At 36.6% G+C, this 14793-nt stretch overlaps 1 protein-coding gene across 1 annotated transcript; it reads right to left on the bottom strand.

Annotated features, from left to right (window-relative positions):
* Positions 1-3530: 3530 nt before the first annotated feature.
* On the bottom strand, positions 3531-13360 carry eIF2Bbeta (eukaryotic translation initiation factor 2B subunit beta). The gene is made up of 9 exons (XM_089649419.1): positions 13149-13360; positions 12468-12554; positions 8882-9011; positions 8263-8408; positions 7910-8066; positions 6143-6238; positions 4838-4936; positions 4344-4540; positions 3531-3613 (listed from the first exon to the last, which is right to left on the bottom strand). Exons 1-9 carry the CDS (start codon positions 13217-13219, stop codon positions 3541-3543), a joined length of 1056 nt encoding a protein of 351 aa, XP_089505545.1. The 5' UTR covers positions 13220-13360; the 3' UTR covers positions 3531-3540.
* Between the last annotated feature and the right edge of the window lie 1433 nt (positions 13361-14793).

Below are 14793 nucleotides of genomic sequence, written 5' to 3'. Positions count from 1 at the left end.
AACAACAACGAAAAATCATCCAAATCCGCCTATTTTCGAAGTTGGCCCTTCCTCATTTTTTAACATCCGTCACTATTTCTGCTGTTTGGAGATAAAGGGTGCTGTTTTGGGTTTGATTTGAGACAGGGGGTTTCAAAAGATTTTATTTCATTATGCACGTAACCGTAGCGTTAGAGAGGAATGGGCTATCAATGGAGTTATGCATTATAATAAAACTGAGGATTGCAAGATTTGCAGAACTTCTAGTTTCTAGGCTAATTTTATGTGTGAGTGTATTCTTATGTTTGTGATTGCAGGTGTTCACGGATACCTGCAGCATTGCGCTGGAAGCCTTGGTGCACAAGCTACAGTTCCCTTGCCACCACAAGGGTTTCAGCGTGGGCAGCCCTCTAAAGGAGCTGGACGACCACTCAAGAATATGAAGAGGAAAGTTTTTAGAATAATTTTATTCATGCAAGGAGTCAAATTGAGATCTCAGTATCTCCTTGTTGAAAGACCACCATTTGGAATCGAAGAGTTGGCTTAATGGCTTTAACCGTGTTTGGTGACCATATGGGAATAGCCAGGTACATACCCACCTTCCTATTCACCATTTCCTTCTCCTCCCCATCCCGAAATGGCCCCAACTCTTTTTATCACAGCTAAATGAAATAATACAATTTATTTATAATTATACTGAAATAGCGCAAATTTCAGCACAGTATTTGTTTAATATCAACTCCACACGGGAGGTACCTAGAAAAATAAATTCCTCTGAGCCTATGTCATCTTTGGGGATGTTGTGCGTTGGTCTTTTTGAGAAGATGAGGTTGTGCAGATGGGTCTCGAAGAGACCCAAGTTGTAGAAGGGAGGAAACATGAAAGTCTTTCCATAGCTGAGCTGTTGAACTCAAGAACGAGTCATAGGAATAACCCGTTCTCGTGAGATAAATAAACAAGTCAACCAAACCAATAAAGTCAACTAAAGTGAACAGTGTTTTTCTCAAGTATTTTTGGGCTCCAGACCAGAGGTGGCTGCCAAATTCAACAGTGGTTAAAAGTATGTAATGGTGATTCATTCAAAGTATGAAATGGTGTGTACAAACTGACATAAGTGCGTGGAAAGATATACCAAAAATTATATTTGACGCTGACGTGTACCCACGTTGCTCAGGTTTGGAGTAAAGTTTGAGGTTATGGATTTTAGTGTACCTACCTGAAAACTGGGTGTAGTTGGTGGAAATACATAATATTATTGTTAAGAATTAAAAATGTTGTTATTTCACTTGATAGCGCAATGTCTTCCTCAGGTGTCTTCGAAGTCTTGCACCATTCACTTCCACGTCATACATTCTCCTCACACCCCTTTCTTCGGTCATTACATACCCCTAATTTTACCATACATAAATATTTGTTTCACTTGATCGCTCCATGCTTTCCTCGAGCGACCCCAACATTTCTACCTATCACTACTTGTACTGGACGGGAGTCCGCACAAGACTGTAAATTTGGGCGCCGGTTCCAAACCATGTCTTCAACTGATGGGAATGCTCCTTTACGGCCGATGATGATGATAGTGGTACGAATTTATGTCAATCTGCCTCCCGCACCCGGTGTTCGGTGAATGTTGGGCACTGGGTGTGCTGTCGTCTCTGCTTGCTTCTGGCATTGGCGGTTTTCCTGAGCAGGGCCGGCTGGTCTTGATGAGGTAACACCAGAAGGTTTGGAGCAGAAGACTTGGCGAGGTGAGGCAGTTTGTGGGCAGGAGTCACTTGTTGATAATAAAACGCTTGTTTTGGTGGTAAAGTTGAACTGATTTAATATTTTCTGTGTCGCTGCTTATATTCAATAAGCTTGACTCGCAGCCGACATTTGGCTGTCGGCCGAAAAATGGTGGGGATTCTTTCCGCGCCACAAACGCGTACATAGGCCACCGCAAAATATTTCATATTCATTTTGCCGGTGGTATAGCCAAAGGCAGACGCTTAAATTTGGGAGTTTGCAAAGATTTTGCAAGCTCGCCTGAATTACAATTACATAGTTTTATTACATAGCATTTATAAGAATGTGTATCTTGACAACTAGATTTTTAGTTTGTCAAGATACCACAAAAAATAAGAAAAGTTTGTAAAATAAAAGTGTAAAAATGATCTTGAAGCGATCAAATTTGTAAGTTAGTATTTTTCACAGGTCCCCCGTGACATAGCGCTCAGAAAGAGAAAATATTCACTATGCTACGAGGTTCCCGGATTTTTGTAGAGGCAAAATAGCAAAAATAATTGTACAAAAATGGTTACACAAATTCGTTAAAAAACGGCATTTTAAATATCTCCTCAGTGGTAGCACATCGCAAATAGTGTTTATTTAACTACCGCCGAGGAGATGTACAAGTAAAAAATAGGTATTTGTAACATTTAATAAATTGTTAGTAAATTTTGTACATGAAAATCTGAACATCGAACAGCTCAGCCGGGGTAGGTGCGCGATACGGTACCGATGCTTTTCGGAGTCAGAGTTTTCAGGCCATTTCGGCCGAAACGGGATACAAAATGAGCAGTGGCGGGGAGTGAGGATTTCGCCAGTGGCGTGGAGTTGGCACATTTTATAAATGTAAACATATTTTGACAAAAAGAAATAATGTGGCCAACAACGTCCGTTACACTACTGTACACCATAGTGTTACTGTTAAAAAAATATATTGTATCGACTTTAATTTGACTATGTAGGTTATTACAGTGCAAAAATAATGTGTTAAGCCTTCCCCGGGCGTCCCTGACTTTTTCTATCATTCACTACTGATTACCACATTTTACTGTTTAAAACAACATTTTATCGACTGTATTTCGACTCGTATGTACAAATAGTTTGAAATTCGAAATTTGAATATGTTTAATCAATAATAAAAGTGATTGACTTGAATCAAGTATTTTTTCTAAGCACAAAGCAAAAAAAAGGACGGGTTGTTTTGGAGAATATGAACAATTCATCAAATTTCAACGTTCGTTTTCAGGTTCTGTGAAAGTCCTATTGAAGTTCTGTTATTATATCATTATAGGCCAGTTGCTTGACAGAACTGAAATAAAAACAGAACTTGAAAAAATCTTTCACAGAACTTGAAAATGAATGTTGAAATTTGATGAATTGTTCAAATTCTCCGAAACAAGTAGGTACTTTTAATTTTTTTTTCTACTCTATTATTTATTTTCCATTCATTATTATCAAAGATATTAGAAGAACGAGATGTGCTACGCGCAGTTCGTGCTGAGTGGAATTGTTTTGCCGAGTGTCGCCGGTTTTGTTCACCAATACTACTGCACACCTTCGCTTGCGCTAAGGTATCCGCACTAATACATAGAACAGATTTCTGTGCGTACACGTCCCGATACCGTTCAAAGTACCCTAATTAGGTAGTACTCCGGCTACGGTCCGGCGGCCAACATAGCATATCTCGTTCTTCTAATATCTTTGATTATTATGCACTTAAGAAAATGTTAATAAATAAATAAAAATAAACAATTTTTTAATATTCTTTTTATTTTTATAATAAATATGTAAAATAATTTATAGATCATAATCGTCAGGGTGATAGAGTTCGGATAGAAGTCTGTAGATGTACGATGGCGCGTTTCCTCCACTAAAAACAACAACAAAAAACACATAAGTTTGTAATTTTAAACAGATTAAAGCAGGGAGAAAACTTTAAAAAAATATATATTTATACAAATATAAACTGGTTTTATCATTTTTACGTAAACCCTATATAACAACGATTATAAAATTAATTATATAATGTTTAAAATTTCATTAATTTTGGAATAAAACTGTAGATTTGTATTAAATAACAATATGTAGAAAAGATTAAAAGTGACATTTTGCCCAAACGATCCTGAGGGCTGTCAACCACCAAATGGATCTAATCATTGATGTATTATACTAGATTAGCCCTGTCTTGTTAAATTAATTTTTAAAATAACGCCACGTAGCGTACATCACAAATATGGAGATGAACTTAACAACCCAACTCTGTTTAAACTCCTTGTACAAGCGTTCAAACTCGTAAGCGAAACCACGGAGAATTTGTTGTCAGAGGTGTTGTAATATGGACATAATTCAAATTTAAATATTTGGAACTCGGTTTGTTTTGTGATTGAAAAAATTAACTTGCCCAGCATAGCTGAGAAGCAAAATAGACCAACAAAGGGTAAAACGCAATGCACAGTGCCCATTTCGCATTGCGACATAATGTGTGGGCCTTTTCATAAATGTGCACGTGAACCAAACCAAAATTGTGTTGGGGTTATTTTTAAATGAATATGCCGTGTCTAGTCTAATTTAGTCTATAGATCTAATACATAATAACTCACAGGTTGGTGATGAACAGGGTGACGAGATCCGGGGGCACATAGTCGTAGAGGGGACAGTAGGCGTGGCTGCGGTGGGCTAAGGAGCCGATGCCGTAGGGCAGAGCCCCCTCGGGACTGGCCAGCGTGTTGAAGTTCTCCTGCTCGTAATTGCACAGGTGCTCCGGACACAGCTTGTACAGCGGGCACAGGATTATCACCTGCAACACAAAGAGCAATAACGACTGGCCGTTAAAAATTTCATTTGACTATAGCGAGCGTATATACATTGAAAGTCTAATAAATTTATATATAATAAAATATTTCAATTAATAGACAGCACATTTTATGTATTTTAATCGATTCATTCATAAGTTTTGAGTACAATGCACATAAGAGAAAAATAAAAAAACAACGAAATTTTTCCATATATTTTCTAACATAAATTTCCATAAAATTTAAATTCCGGACATGTTACTTGTCATTATAATAATTATAAAAATGGTGACAATACTCACAGGTACGCTGTAGTGTTTGGCCGCCAGGGCTACAGTGTGTGCCCCCACGGCTGCGCGCAGACCTCCTCCAGCTAGCACAGTCTGGGTTCCCAGCATTACCTGGATCATGATACATTTATTCAATTAAAATACTGTTGGCATGCTGGTAAAAAACTTTTAAGGCGTTGCACTACGTCGTGTAATATTTTAAATTGAGCCGCTATCAATAACAACCCCTACGCAGATGGCGATAAGGTTTAAATTCCCGCTTAACACCATCCGCCTGTTTTGATTTATGCAAGAAAAAAACATGGCCAAAAAGTGCCTTTTATTTTATTTTGTGGATGTTCAGGCATAAATATTTATTTTTTTTTCGATCATTTTATAAATAACTTAATTTGCCACATTAAACAATAAAATCAAAATCGAAAATGGGTTCGTAAGTAGGATATTTTGAACTTTAAAGCAGTTTTCATAGGCCTTATACATAATATTTTTCTGGGCTTACAAAAAGACTTATCTAAAAAATACTCGATTATTTCAAAGGCCAAGATGTATTCTACTCGCAGTATTTAATTAAAGGATCTGAAACATTTCTAGGCGACCGAATTTTCAAACCAAAAACACATGATTTTGCATTACTACGTATGGCATCGCCTTAAGTCGGAAATTTGACATTTTGACTTAATAATGCATGAAGTTATTTACATTCTATAAAATGGCAGAACACCCTAAGTCGTGTTAAACTTATGTTAAGTTGAAAACTTATATATTTGTACTGGCAAAAAACCTTAAAAAGGATTTGCATTATATAATGTCTATGGATGTGCATTTGTATCTGCACTCGTCTAATTTCTGGCAGAAAACTTTAGCACAAGTTAATATTCACTGGCAGTAGGCGTTTCGCATGTCTACGACTTCTGTAATTGTCACATAACTGGTGATGTATGGAAATAAGGTTGAGTATTTAAGCAATAGATGGCGCTAGTCTTAAAGCTTACTCCAGAGTGCGTCAGATGTCGCTAGAGTGTAACAAGTACTTGTGAAATTATATTGACAGGGAACAAGCTTCTCGAACCAGAGAATTACCAACTCTCGGGTAATGAACAGTGTAGCTAAATCCAGTCCTATTAATTGCAACGTAAATAAACACAATTATAATAAAGAACCTTTTACTTTTTACAAAGAGTTCCCAACACCGAAATCTGCATAGTAACGCAGATATAACAGTTATTGGTACCTGAAATTCACGTAACATGTGTATTTTGGCAGTGTAACTTTGGTACGTGAAGGTATAATTTTGTCATGTAACCATAAAATAAACACCTTGTTAACTCTGGACATGACAGCGAAAATGGCGCTGTCGGCAATCAGGGTTGTCTCGATATTTGCCTTCGCCAGTCGAGCCGCCATCTTGTGAGCCTAAAACAAACCATATTTGATACATATATTCAAATAACTATGAACCATAAATAACACATAATTTCCATTCATCTAAAAGTAAACTTTGACAAATTATACGAAACATTGTTACATAAAAGATTTTTAACAAGGTGGATTGTTTTACATATTTTACGTCTATGGTTTCGGTGTGTGACACCTCCAGTATTCACGCATTGACCATTGGGCATTTTTTGAATCACATCGGTTGCCAAACCTGCGATCAAATCACAAAACCTGAGAGTTGAAATCGGAGCAACACATCATTCCTTGTTCAACAGCCCAGAGCAGGGGGTATAACTCTGATCGTAAATTGGAACCGTGAATATTGTGACGTCATATGATTGCCTAACTGTACCCACCAATGAAAAACTCTGAGAGTCTATGGAATAAACTTTCAGAGGTTTTCATTGGTGTACAGTATAATAAGTAGGCTCCGAATGAGAATTGTACTGTCTATATATTGGCATATCTATAGATTTTTAAGAACAATTTGTTTTATACAAAAAGCCCGAAGATATCGATGTAGTTAGTGGTATATTTATGGCCCAGAGCAGTGGGCACCTTTTTTTGGCTGGAGACCGACGAATCCGTTTGATAGTTTCATATCATAATTTATTTAAAATCTGAAGCATTAATCATGGCGAATCTAAATACATTTTCCAATCCTGGTGCTTTACTGGCTTTAGTTTTGGGGACAACATTTAAAAGGCCATTCTAAAATCGTTTTAATGAAAGTCCAAAATAAATCAGTTATTTCTATTCCTACTAGAATAATGTTGCATTTCTACCCTTAGTTTCTTTTCTTAACGATCTGAAAGCATTTATTTTTACCGATACATACAACCATTCCAAAAGTATTTAAGTACATATTTCAATGCATTAAAATCAATTTTTCCAAAAGATACCAAATGTGATCCTTGAGGCGTATGTATGAAAAAACCAAGTTTGACCTGTTACAAATATGGAGATCTGGAAAGAATGCGATTATGTATAGTGAACTAGATCAAGAAAGGGACGCTTAAATGGTTTGTAGATGTTGAGAAGATGAACAGAGAAAGGAGTATAAGGAGAAAATATGTTGCAAAAGTGAATGATAGAAGATGTTAGGAATACTCAAGGAAGGTGTGGCACTACCAATTTGGGAAGCGGGTATGGGTACCACCGCCCTGGGAACCATTCATTGGATAACCAAACGCCTCTGCCAAAGGTCATCCCAAGTGGCAAGCTATATTTGATAAGTTAGTGACCAAGTTCACGAGGGTAATTTCTCTAGGTTTTGATGATGTCTCTGCCCACCAGATGCCCGTCGGATGTGTCTGGGCCAGATTTCATCAGCAGAATGCTGCCTGCTCATTCAATAATAATAACAAAGCATCCCCAAAGATGACATAGGCCCTGCGAGAAATTATTTTACTCGGGGCCTCCCGTGTGGAGTCATTGTAAAAAAATTTGAATTCAATAATTGGGTCAAAACAACAGAAGGGTAAGTATGAGACGATGTATGAAGTAAGGAGTGTATGCCAAGACCGAGTTGTCTGGCAGTTTATGGTCTCTGCCTACCCCGAAAACGACGTGTTGGTTACTTAAATATATTGACTAAGTTATCCACACAATACGGTTAGTAATGTTTGGCATGCATTTAGGTGTCACCTGTGTGCCGGGCGCCCCCTCGGCAACGATGACGTGGAATTTGCGGTCCACGGCGGCTCGCTTCAGGAATAGCTCCACTAGTCTCGAGGATCCCAGCGTCAGGATCATTTCATTACTGTGGATGTGCTCAGGAGCTTGCCATCTTATGTTGTCTCCACTGGAACAATAAAAATAATGCCATTTATTATTATTGTCATGAGAGTAAGGAGCGGAAACATAATGTGTAATAGCCATCCCATGTCTTCAGGGAACCCAAGCAAAGAGGGACTTCCGATGGGAAAACCCTTACCGCAAACCATAAATGTATGGGAGCGAGTCATTGAAGAATGACAGTTTAATGCTGTACTACATACCAGGTGTCCAGTTCGCTCTGAAACTCGGAGATGTGATCGAGGACTGCAGCTCGGAGAGCTGGGGCGTCCTGTTGGCAGGGGACTCCCTCCTCGCCCGAGGGTCTCAGCAGCCCTTGCAGGCTGTCCGTTGTGCCCCCTGCACTGTTCTGTAACCGAAAAGTCATGCGCATATAATAATGTTTGTTCCCATTTAGGCAAGAGTCACAAACATAATTTTGATATACGGAATTTTGTGTTAGAGAAAAACATGTTGTTCTTTGATTGCTTTTAAATTCTATGTTAACTTTACATTGTACATTATGGCCCACTTGTTTAGCAGAAATTCAAATGTAACATTGTCATCAAATGGTTATTCAGCACCATTTGTTTTTTTAATGTTGAAATGTTGACTTGACCCCTTATTCATATTCAATGAAGAAGATAAGCTAGTCACAAAAAGCAAAAAAATACATGCATTTTTTTAATCGTTTTAATGTTAAACTCTCAAAGATTTAAACCACGAGTGTAAGTAGAATATATGAAGTCATATGAAGTCAGGGACGTCCAAGGAAGACATGGCACGATTAAGTGAATTAAATACTTGAGTCGAGAATGTATTATTCCATTAGTGGCAGCCCACCTTCCCGTCGGCATGGTACTCTTCCCTGATGATGCGTAGTATCCGGCGCACCATGTTACCGGTGACGGCCTCCTGCGGCAGGCCGCGGCAGATCATGCGACCGGCCGTGCGTACCTTCACTATAAGTTCCCTGAAACAAACAAGATTCAAGACAATATTTTATATTATTGGAAATGGAATCTTGGAAGTAGAAATTAATCCACTTACCTCACATGGTAAGATGACATTACAGCAGTTAAAGCACAAAATAAATATCGGTGCTGTCCAATTGGGATTTGGCACAGTTGTTAGCGTGGTTGACTTCAGTCCCTGAGGAGAACGATTCAATTCTCATTAAAAAAAAATAGTTATTAATTTTTTTTTTCAGGTTTTTTTTATTATTATTTATTCAATTTTATTAATAACATTACATTGGTGATGTGTGCCTATGACTGTTTCCCTGGAAAAATTCTTTGTTGAGAGCAGGCGCAGTTTAAAAAAAAAATAATACAACATATTACATTTAGCATAAAAGACAATCGGCATTGGAAATACAGGGTTTTCCAATAAGAGGTGTTATTTTGATATTCAATTGTAAAATATCAATGGTTTCGTTGCTTGTGTGGCACGTAGCACCGTCTTGTTGAAAGTAAACGTTGTCCAGATTAATACCATCCAATTCCGGCCATAAAAAATCATTAATCATCTCTCGATAGCGTAATCCATTCACCGTAACTGTTGCTCCAGCCTCATTTTCGAAAAAGTAAGGTCCAATGACTCCGCCGGACCATAAACCGCACCAAACAGTCATACGTTGAGGATAGAGAGGCTTTTCAACAATAATTCTTGGGTTTTCCGAGCCCCAGATGCGACAATTTTGCTTGTTGACGAAACCACCGAGGTGGAAATGGGCCTCATCACTCAAGATGATTTGCATTTGATTCACTCAAGTGAATTTTAATAATTTCAAATGCGTTGTTGAAGCGTGTATCGTTCCATTTTTATTAATGGCGTAGTTTCTACTTGTCAAATGTCAAAAAATGACAGCTTCAAAAGTAACATCTACCGAAATAGCAGGCTATTCAAAATAACACCTCTTATTGGAAAACCCTGTACATGCATTTAAGTTATTTATTTTTAATTGCGTTGTGCACTTATAGTTTGTACAAGTTAGATTGAGTCCCTAGACCAGTCTTTCTGAAAGTGGGCGATAACGCCCCCTTTTGGGCACTGGAGCCTTAAGTAGAAGGCTCGAGGAAAATTAGGGGGCATTAAGGAAATCTAGAGGGGCGACGGCAGATAAATTATATCTATAAAAATCCGACGGAACCTGGCTGAATTGAATAGTAATTGTTTGTTTAACAAAACAATTTGTATAACAAAACTGGGCATATGCCAATTTGTTAGTTAGTTTTTAAATTTAGTAAAACACTAATAATGGAATTATATCTTTTCTATCACCATCATTGGTTTCTCAAAGTTTGTATGGAAAACTGTATTGGAATATCCACCTTGAGTTCGTGCCGTATTTGTGGCAATCAAGTTCTAACAAGTTTTTGTCAACCCCTCCAGCGTTTTTGGGTCATATATGACCGGACGTTTGTATTTTATAAAAGTATTTTTATCTTAGATAAAAGTGAAGTTCCAGTTTTCTTACAAATTCCCAAAACAAAACTAATGTGTTTTCGAAACATGTTTCACAATTTTACTATGATTGGAGTGAAAAATTAAGACAAAATGGGGTTAACACTTTTCGTGTTTGATATTCAAATTTTATTATTTAGAAATAGTAATGTTTATTTTACTATTTCTTTTTTTGCACACACTGGAAAGATAATTCTATCTTGTTTCTAAAACAGTATTTGTTTTATCGGGAAATTAAAAGATAAGATGAATATTTGAAATACTCAGAAAATATTGCAAACTGAACAAATGTGTTTAAAGTATTGAGCTTTCAGTTCAACCCTTTAAACAATGCGATTGTTACAACTGTATTTTAATAATAGTAATTTGCTGTAGTAACATTGCTTACTAAAAAGAGAAATCGACTGCAACTTACGGCTGTTTTTAAGTGAAGTTGACCCTGATGTTAAAAACTCGTCAAAATTCATCCTTCATATGAAATAAGTTTTAAATTCAAAGCCTATGAGAGGAAATATAACAGGCATCATAGGATATGGGCTATATATGGACATCTTTACAATAAAATCCTGAATGACATTAATCAGATTAAAAATATGATTAATTTGAAAAGGAATTAAGAAAGTATGTCCATCTCAAATATTGATGTTTTCTTTGTGTTTTTTTAATACGTTTAAATTTAAAATATTGAAGTATATATTATGTTTGCCAAATAATGTTAATTTTTATATAAATACTAGATGTACTAAATAAAAATTTAGCACAGCTAATTTTCTCAATCAAATTAAAGAACACCATGCCATGAGTGCGCCCTCTCTTGTAAACACCTCTGTCCGAAAATATCTAAAATAGTATCTTGACTCCCATTTGATGATAGATTCCTCTATCAATCACACAGATGATTTCAAATCTTTAGATTACACAGGTCAGGTGAGAATGCTGTGTTTGTTCTACTAGCATTTCAGTGGATGACGCTTTAAATAAGGCTTACATATTATTTAATAAGGAAATATTATGAATTTAATAACATATATTCATATTGATCAACAAACGCTAATTCTGAATATGTAAGTTTTATTTTATACTAGCTGTACCCCACCACGCGTTGCTGTAGCTCAGTCTGTCTATGCAGATAGAGAAACAATAGCGCGTGTTGCTTTTACGTCTAACAGATGGTGCTGTTTTTAAAAAAAAGTATGTTTTTACCTGCCACAGGTGAGATCTATGTATCATAGGTATATAAAGGCTTTTTAAGACAGTTAAATTTAAATAAAAACTATAGCAGACTTAAGGTCATGCGATGACCAGTGTTTTTTGATATAGTGTCCTCTGCGTGCAGTTTTATCTTTTATAAGCATAAACTTTTTAATATAAGTGTGTTTGTCGGAAGTGACTTGCCAGGTAAGTATGTTTTGGTATCTTTTCTAAATAACAAATGTAGATCCTAGGAAATAAATTGTACAGCGCCCTTGAGGTGATTTTTCACAAAAACGGCGCTCTACAAATTATCCAATTAATATTATTATTAAAAACACACGCATATTCGAATGCAACGTTGTGTCAAAATTTCAAAGTAATCGGTGAAGAAATTTCGGAGATTTAAGATTTTGAACAAACGAACATTAACATTTTTATTTATATAGATATTTCTAAAATTATTAGCACACACGACGATGTGAGCTAACTCAAGATTAGTAAGTATCTAAATTTTGCATAAATGTCAACGTGATTTCTAAAGGTTTTATTCAACAGTTGAGAATCACTAAAGACAGCGGAGTTGAGTTTTTTTAATTTTCGTCAACATGTTCTGAAAACGTTGTTTGAAATGGCATTAGCTAGCAAGTTTGGTGACCGAATCTGAATACTTCCTAACCTTCTTCTTTCCCTTCCTTCAGTCTCACAACATGCCCCAAATGGAGATGCAATAGTCCTACTGGCTTCGGACAGTAGGGACTCTTAAACTTACTTAGCATTATTGAATTTGACTTCAGCAACCAGAGACTTGAGTAGAGCAACTGTCCCAACTGTTATATTGAAGGAGCCATCAATTTTTCTGAAAAAAAAATTATTAAATTATACATAATTCGTTTTATAAGATTCTCCGATATCAGATTGCAGTCTTTGGGGAACACTAGTCGGGTGGAAATGCCGTCCTTGTTCTACGGTTATTTCAATAGAAGATGCTCCAAGGAACTAGTCAGGAAACATGCCAAACATTTGTTCACGGTTGACACTAATTGTTACATGAGAATGGGTCATTTCTACGATTTACGATTGTGGAATGTTTTGACAGCCCCTGTGTTTCCTTCGTTCTACAACATTGGGTTCACCCCTTCCTTACTTCAAAAAGAAACTCAATCCACACAGCGTCCCCAAAAAAATTTCAAACACATTTCAAACATAGAATAAAAATAATCGTTTATGATAATATAGGCAGGCACTTTATCACTAATTGTCTGAATTTGAAAATTTATTTTTTATAATTTGATAATTTTCTTTTAATATCACCATTATCAGTTCCAGTTTTTTTAAATGTCACACTCGTAGGACGTACGCACAAGGAAATTATATGGTTTAATATTTTTGACACAATATTGTGATTTTGTACGTAAGCTATTATTTCAAAACTTTCGTCGTAATGTCATACCTATTTTTGACGTCAGAAATAAACTTAACGACAGATCCCACCACGTCCTCATCCAACTCGGCTTCAGGCATTTTGTATTAATAACTATATTTCACGCTGAACTAAATACAAAGCTGCAAACTCCGCCAATATTTACAAATAGTGACTTTAGAAATAGAATAGGTTTATAGGTTATGTTCAAGGCTGACGGCTATTTGACCATAGACAATAGACATAGGCACAACACTCACATCCATCTCACATCATAGATATGGATACTGGATAGAAGACTATAGCGGGCTATATATAGTCCAGTCAGCCTGTGTCGTAGAACACCATTTAGACCAACTAAATAGTATAAAGCTAATTTTTTCCCCATCGACTACTACCATTTAGACAAGTGTTTAGAAAAAAGTCCCCGCCCCTACCCCCCTTGCTTCCCCCCCTGTGCCCCCCCAAACATGAAAAGTGTAAGGGTTTCGTAAATCGCGTCTATCTCAATTATTAAACAACATATCGGATTGAAATTTTTTTTATTCTCTTTGCTGTAAAATTTTCTACAAAAAAAGTTCAGTTAACTTTCGTCGTAACTTTTACCGTTTGTTTGTAATTCGTATGATAAGGTAAAAATTTGTATATTTTTTGGCACATAATTTTATATTTTGTCACAGAACTTTTCAGGCCGACATTTTATGAAAAAATATTTCCTACAAAAGTTGTAGCCCCTGTTATTACCTTTAAAATGATATATTTTAATGTGTACTTTATGGCTAGGAAACGCCAAATATCAACCGTGAAAGTCGGGATGTGACATCAGAGTGTACTGGCCTTGAGGAGGGGGTTTCGGGTTGTTGCATGCAGAGTGACTGATGTCAAGGCCATAAATAGGTCAGTTACGGAAACCCGCCAGACAGAAAGGGTCGCGTCGCGAGAGTCCGTGTTTCGCAGTGATTGTGTTTTATGGTTTGTGTTTTACGGTTTGTGTTTGTTTTTGTGAACCAAAATGGAGGGCGAGTCATGTGTTATTTGCAATGAACCTTTATCTGTAAGTCAAAATGTTACAGTTACTTCTAAGGGGATTAAAACTTTAATCGAATCTAGCCTTCAAAGGAAGGACGGCCTACAGTGTAAATTCGAAACTCTTCCGACAGTCAGTATACACAAAGAATGCCGTAAAGTGTATACCCGTAGTAGTTCAATAAAAGCTTACATAGCGAGCTCCAAAAACGTTGAAGATTTTGAATCAAACAGTGCGCCTATAAAACGTAGGTCTAATTCTCAGAAGTTTAATTTAAAAGTCAATTGCTTATTTTGTGGAATGGATGCGGTGGTAAATATAAAGACTCCAACATAATATAGGAAACCGGTCCATTTAGTTCATACTTTAACTATAAAACAAACTTTATCTAAATATATTGAAAATAGGAATGATGATTGGGGTGATTTGGTTAGGTCCAGGCTAGAAGGAGTTGTAGACCTCGTAGCTGCTGAGGGGCGTTATCATTCCGACTGTTATGCTAGGTTTTCGAAACAACCCACTCAATCATCCAGTACGTACGCAGGTCGTGGTAGACCAGTTGACGATTTATTAAAAGAATCATTCATAAAAGTTTGTGATTTCATTGAGGAAAACGATGATTGCCAGCATAGTATTTCTGACCTTTTG

This window comes from Hesperophylax consimilis, chromosome 30 (genome assembly GCF_061612785.1).
Source record: "Hesperophylax consimilis isolate HC1 chromosome 30, BYU_Hcon_1.0, whole genome shotgun sequence".
Taxonomy (NCBI): Eukaryota; Metazoa; Arthropoda; class Insecta; order Trichoptera; family Limnephilidae; genus Hesperophylax; species Hesperophylax consimilis.
This window is presented reverse-complemented; position numbering and strand designations above follow the sequence as displayed.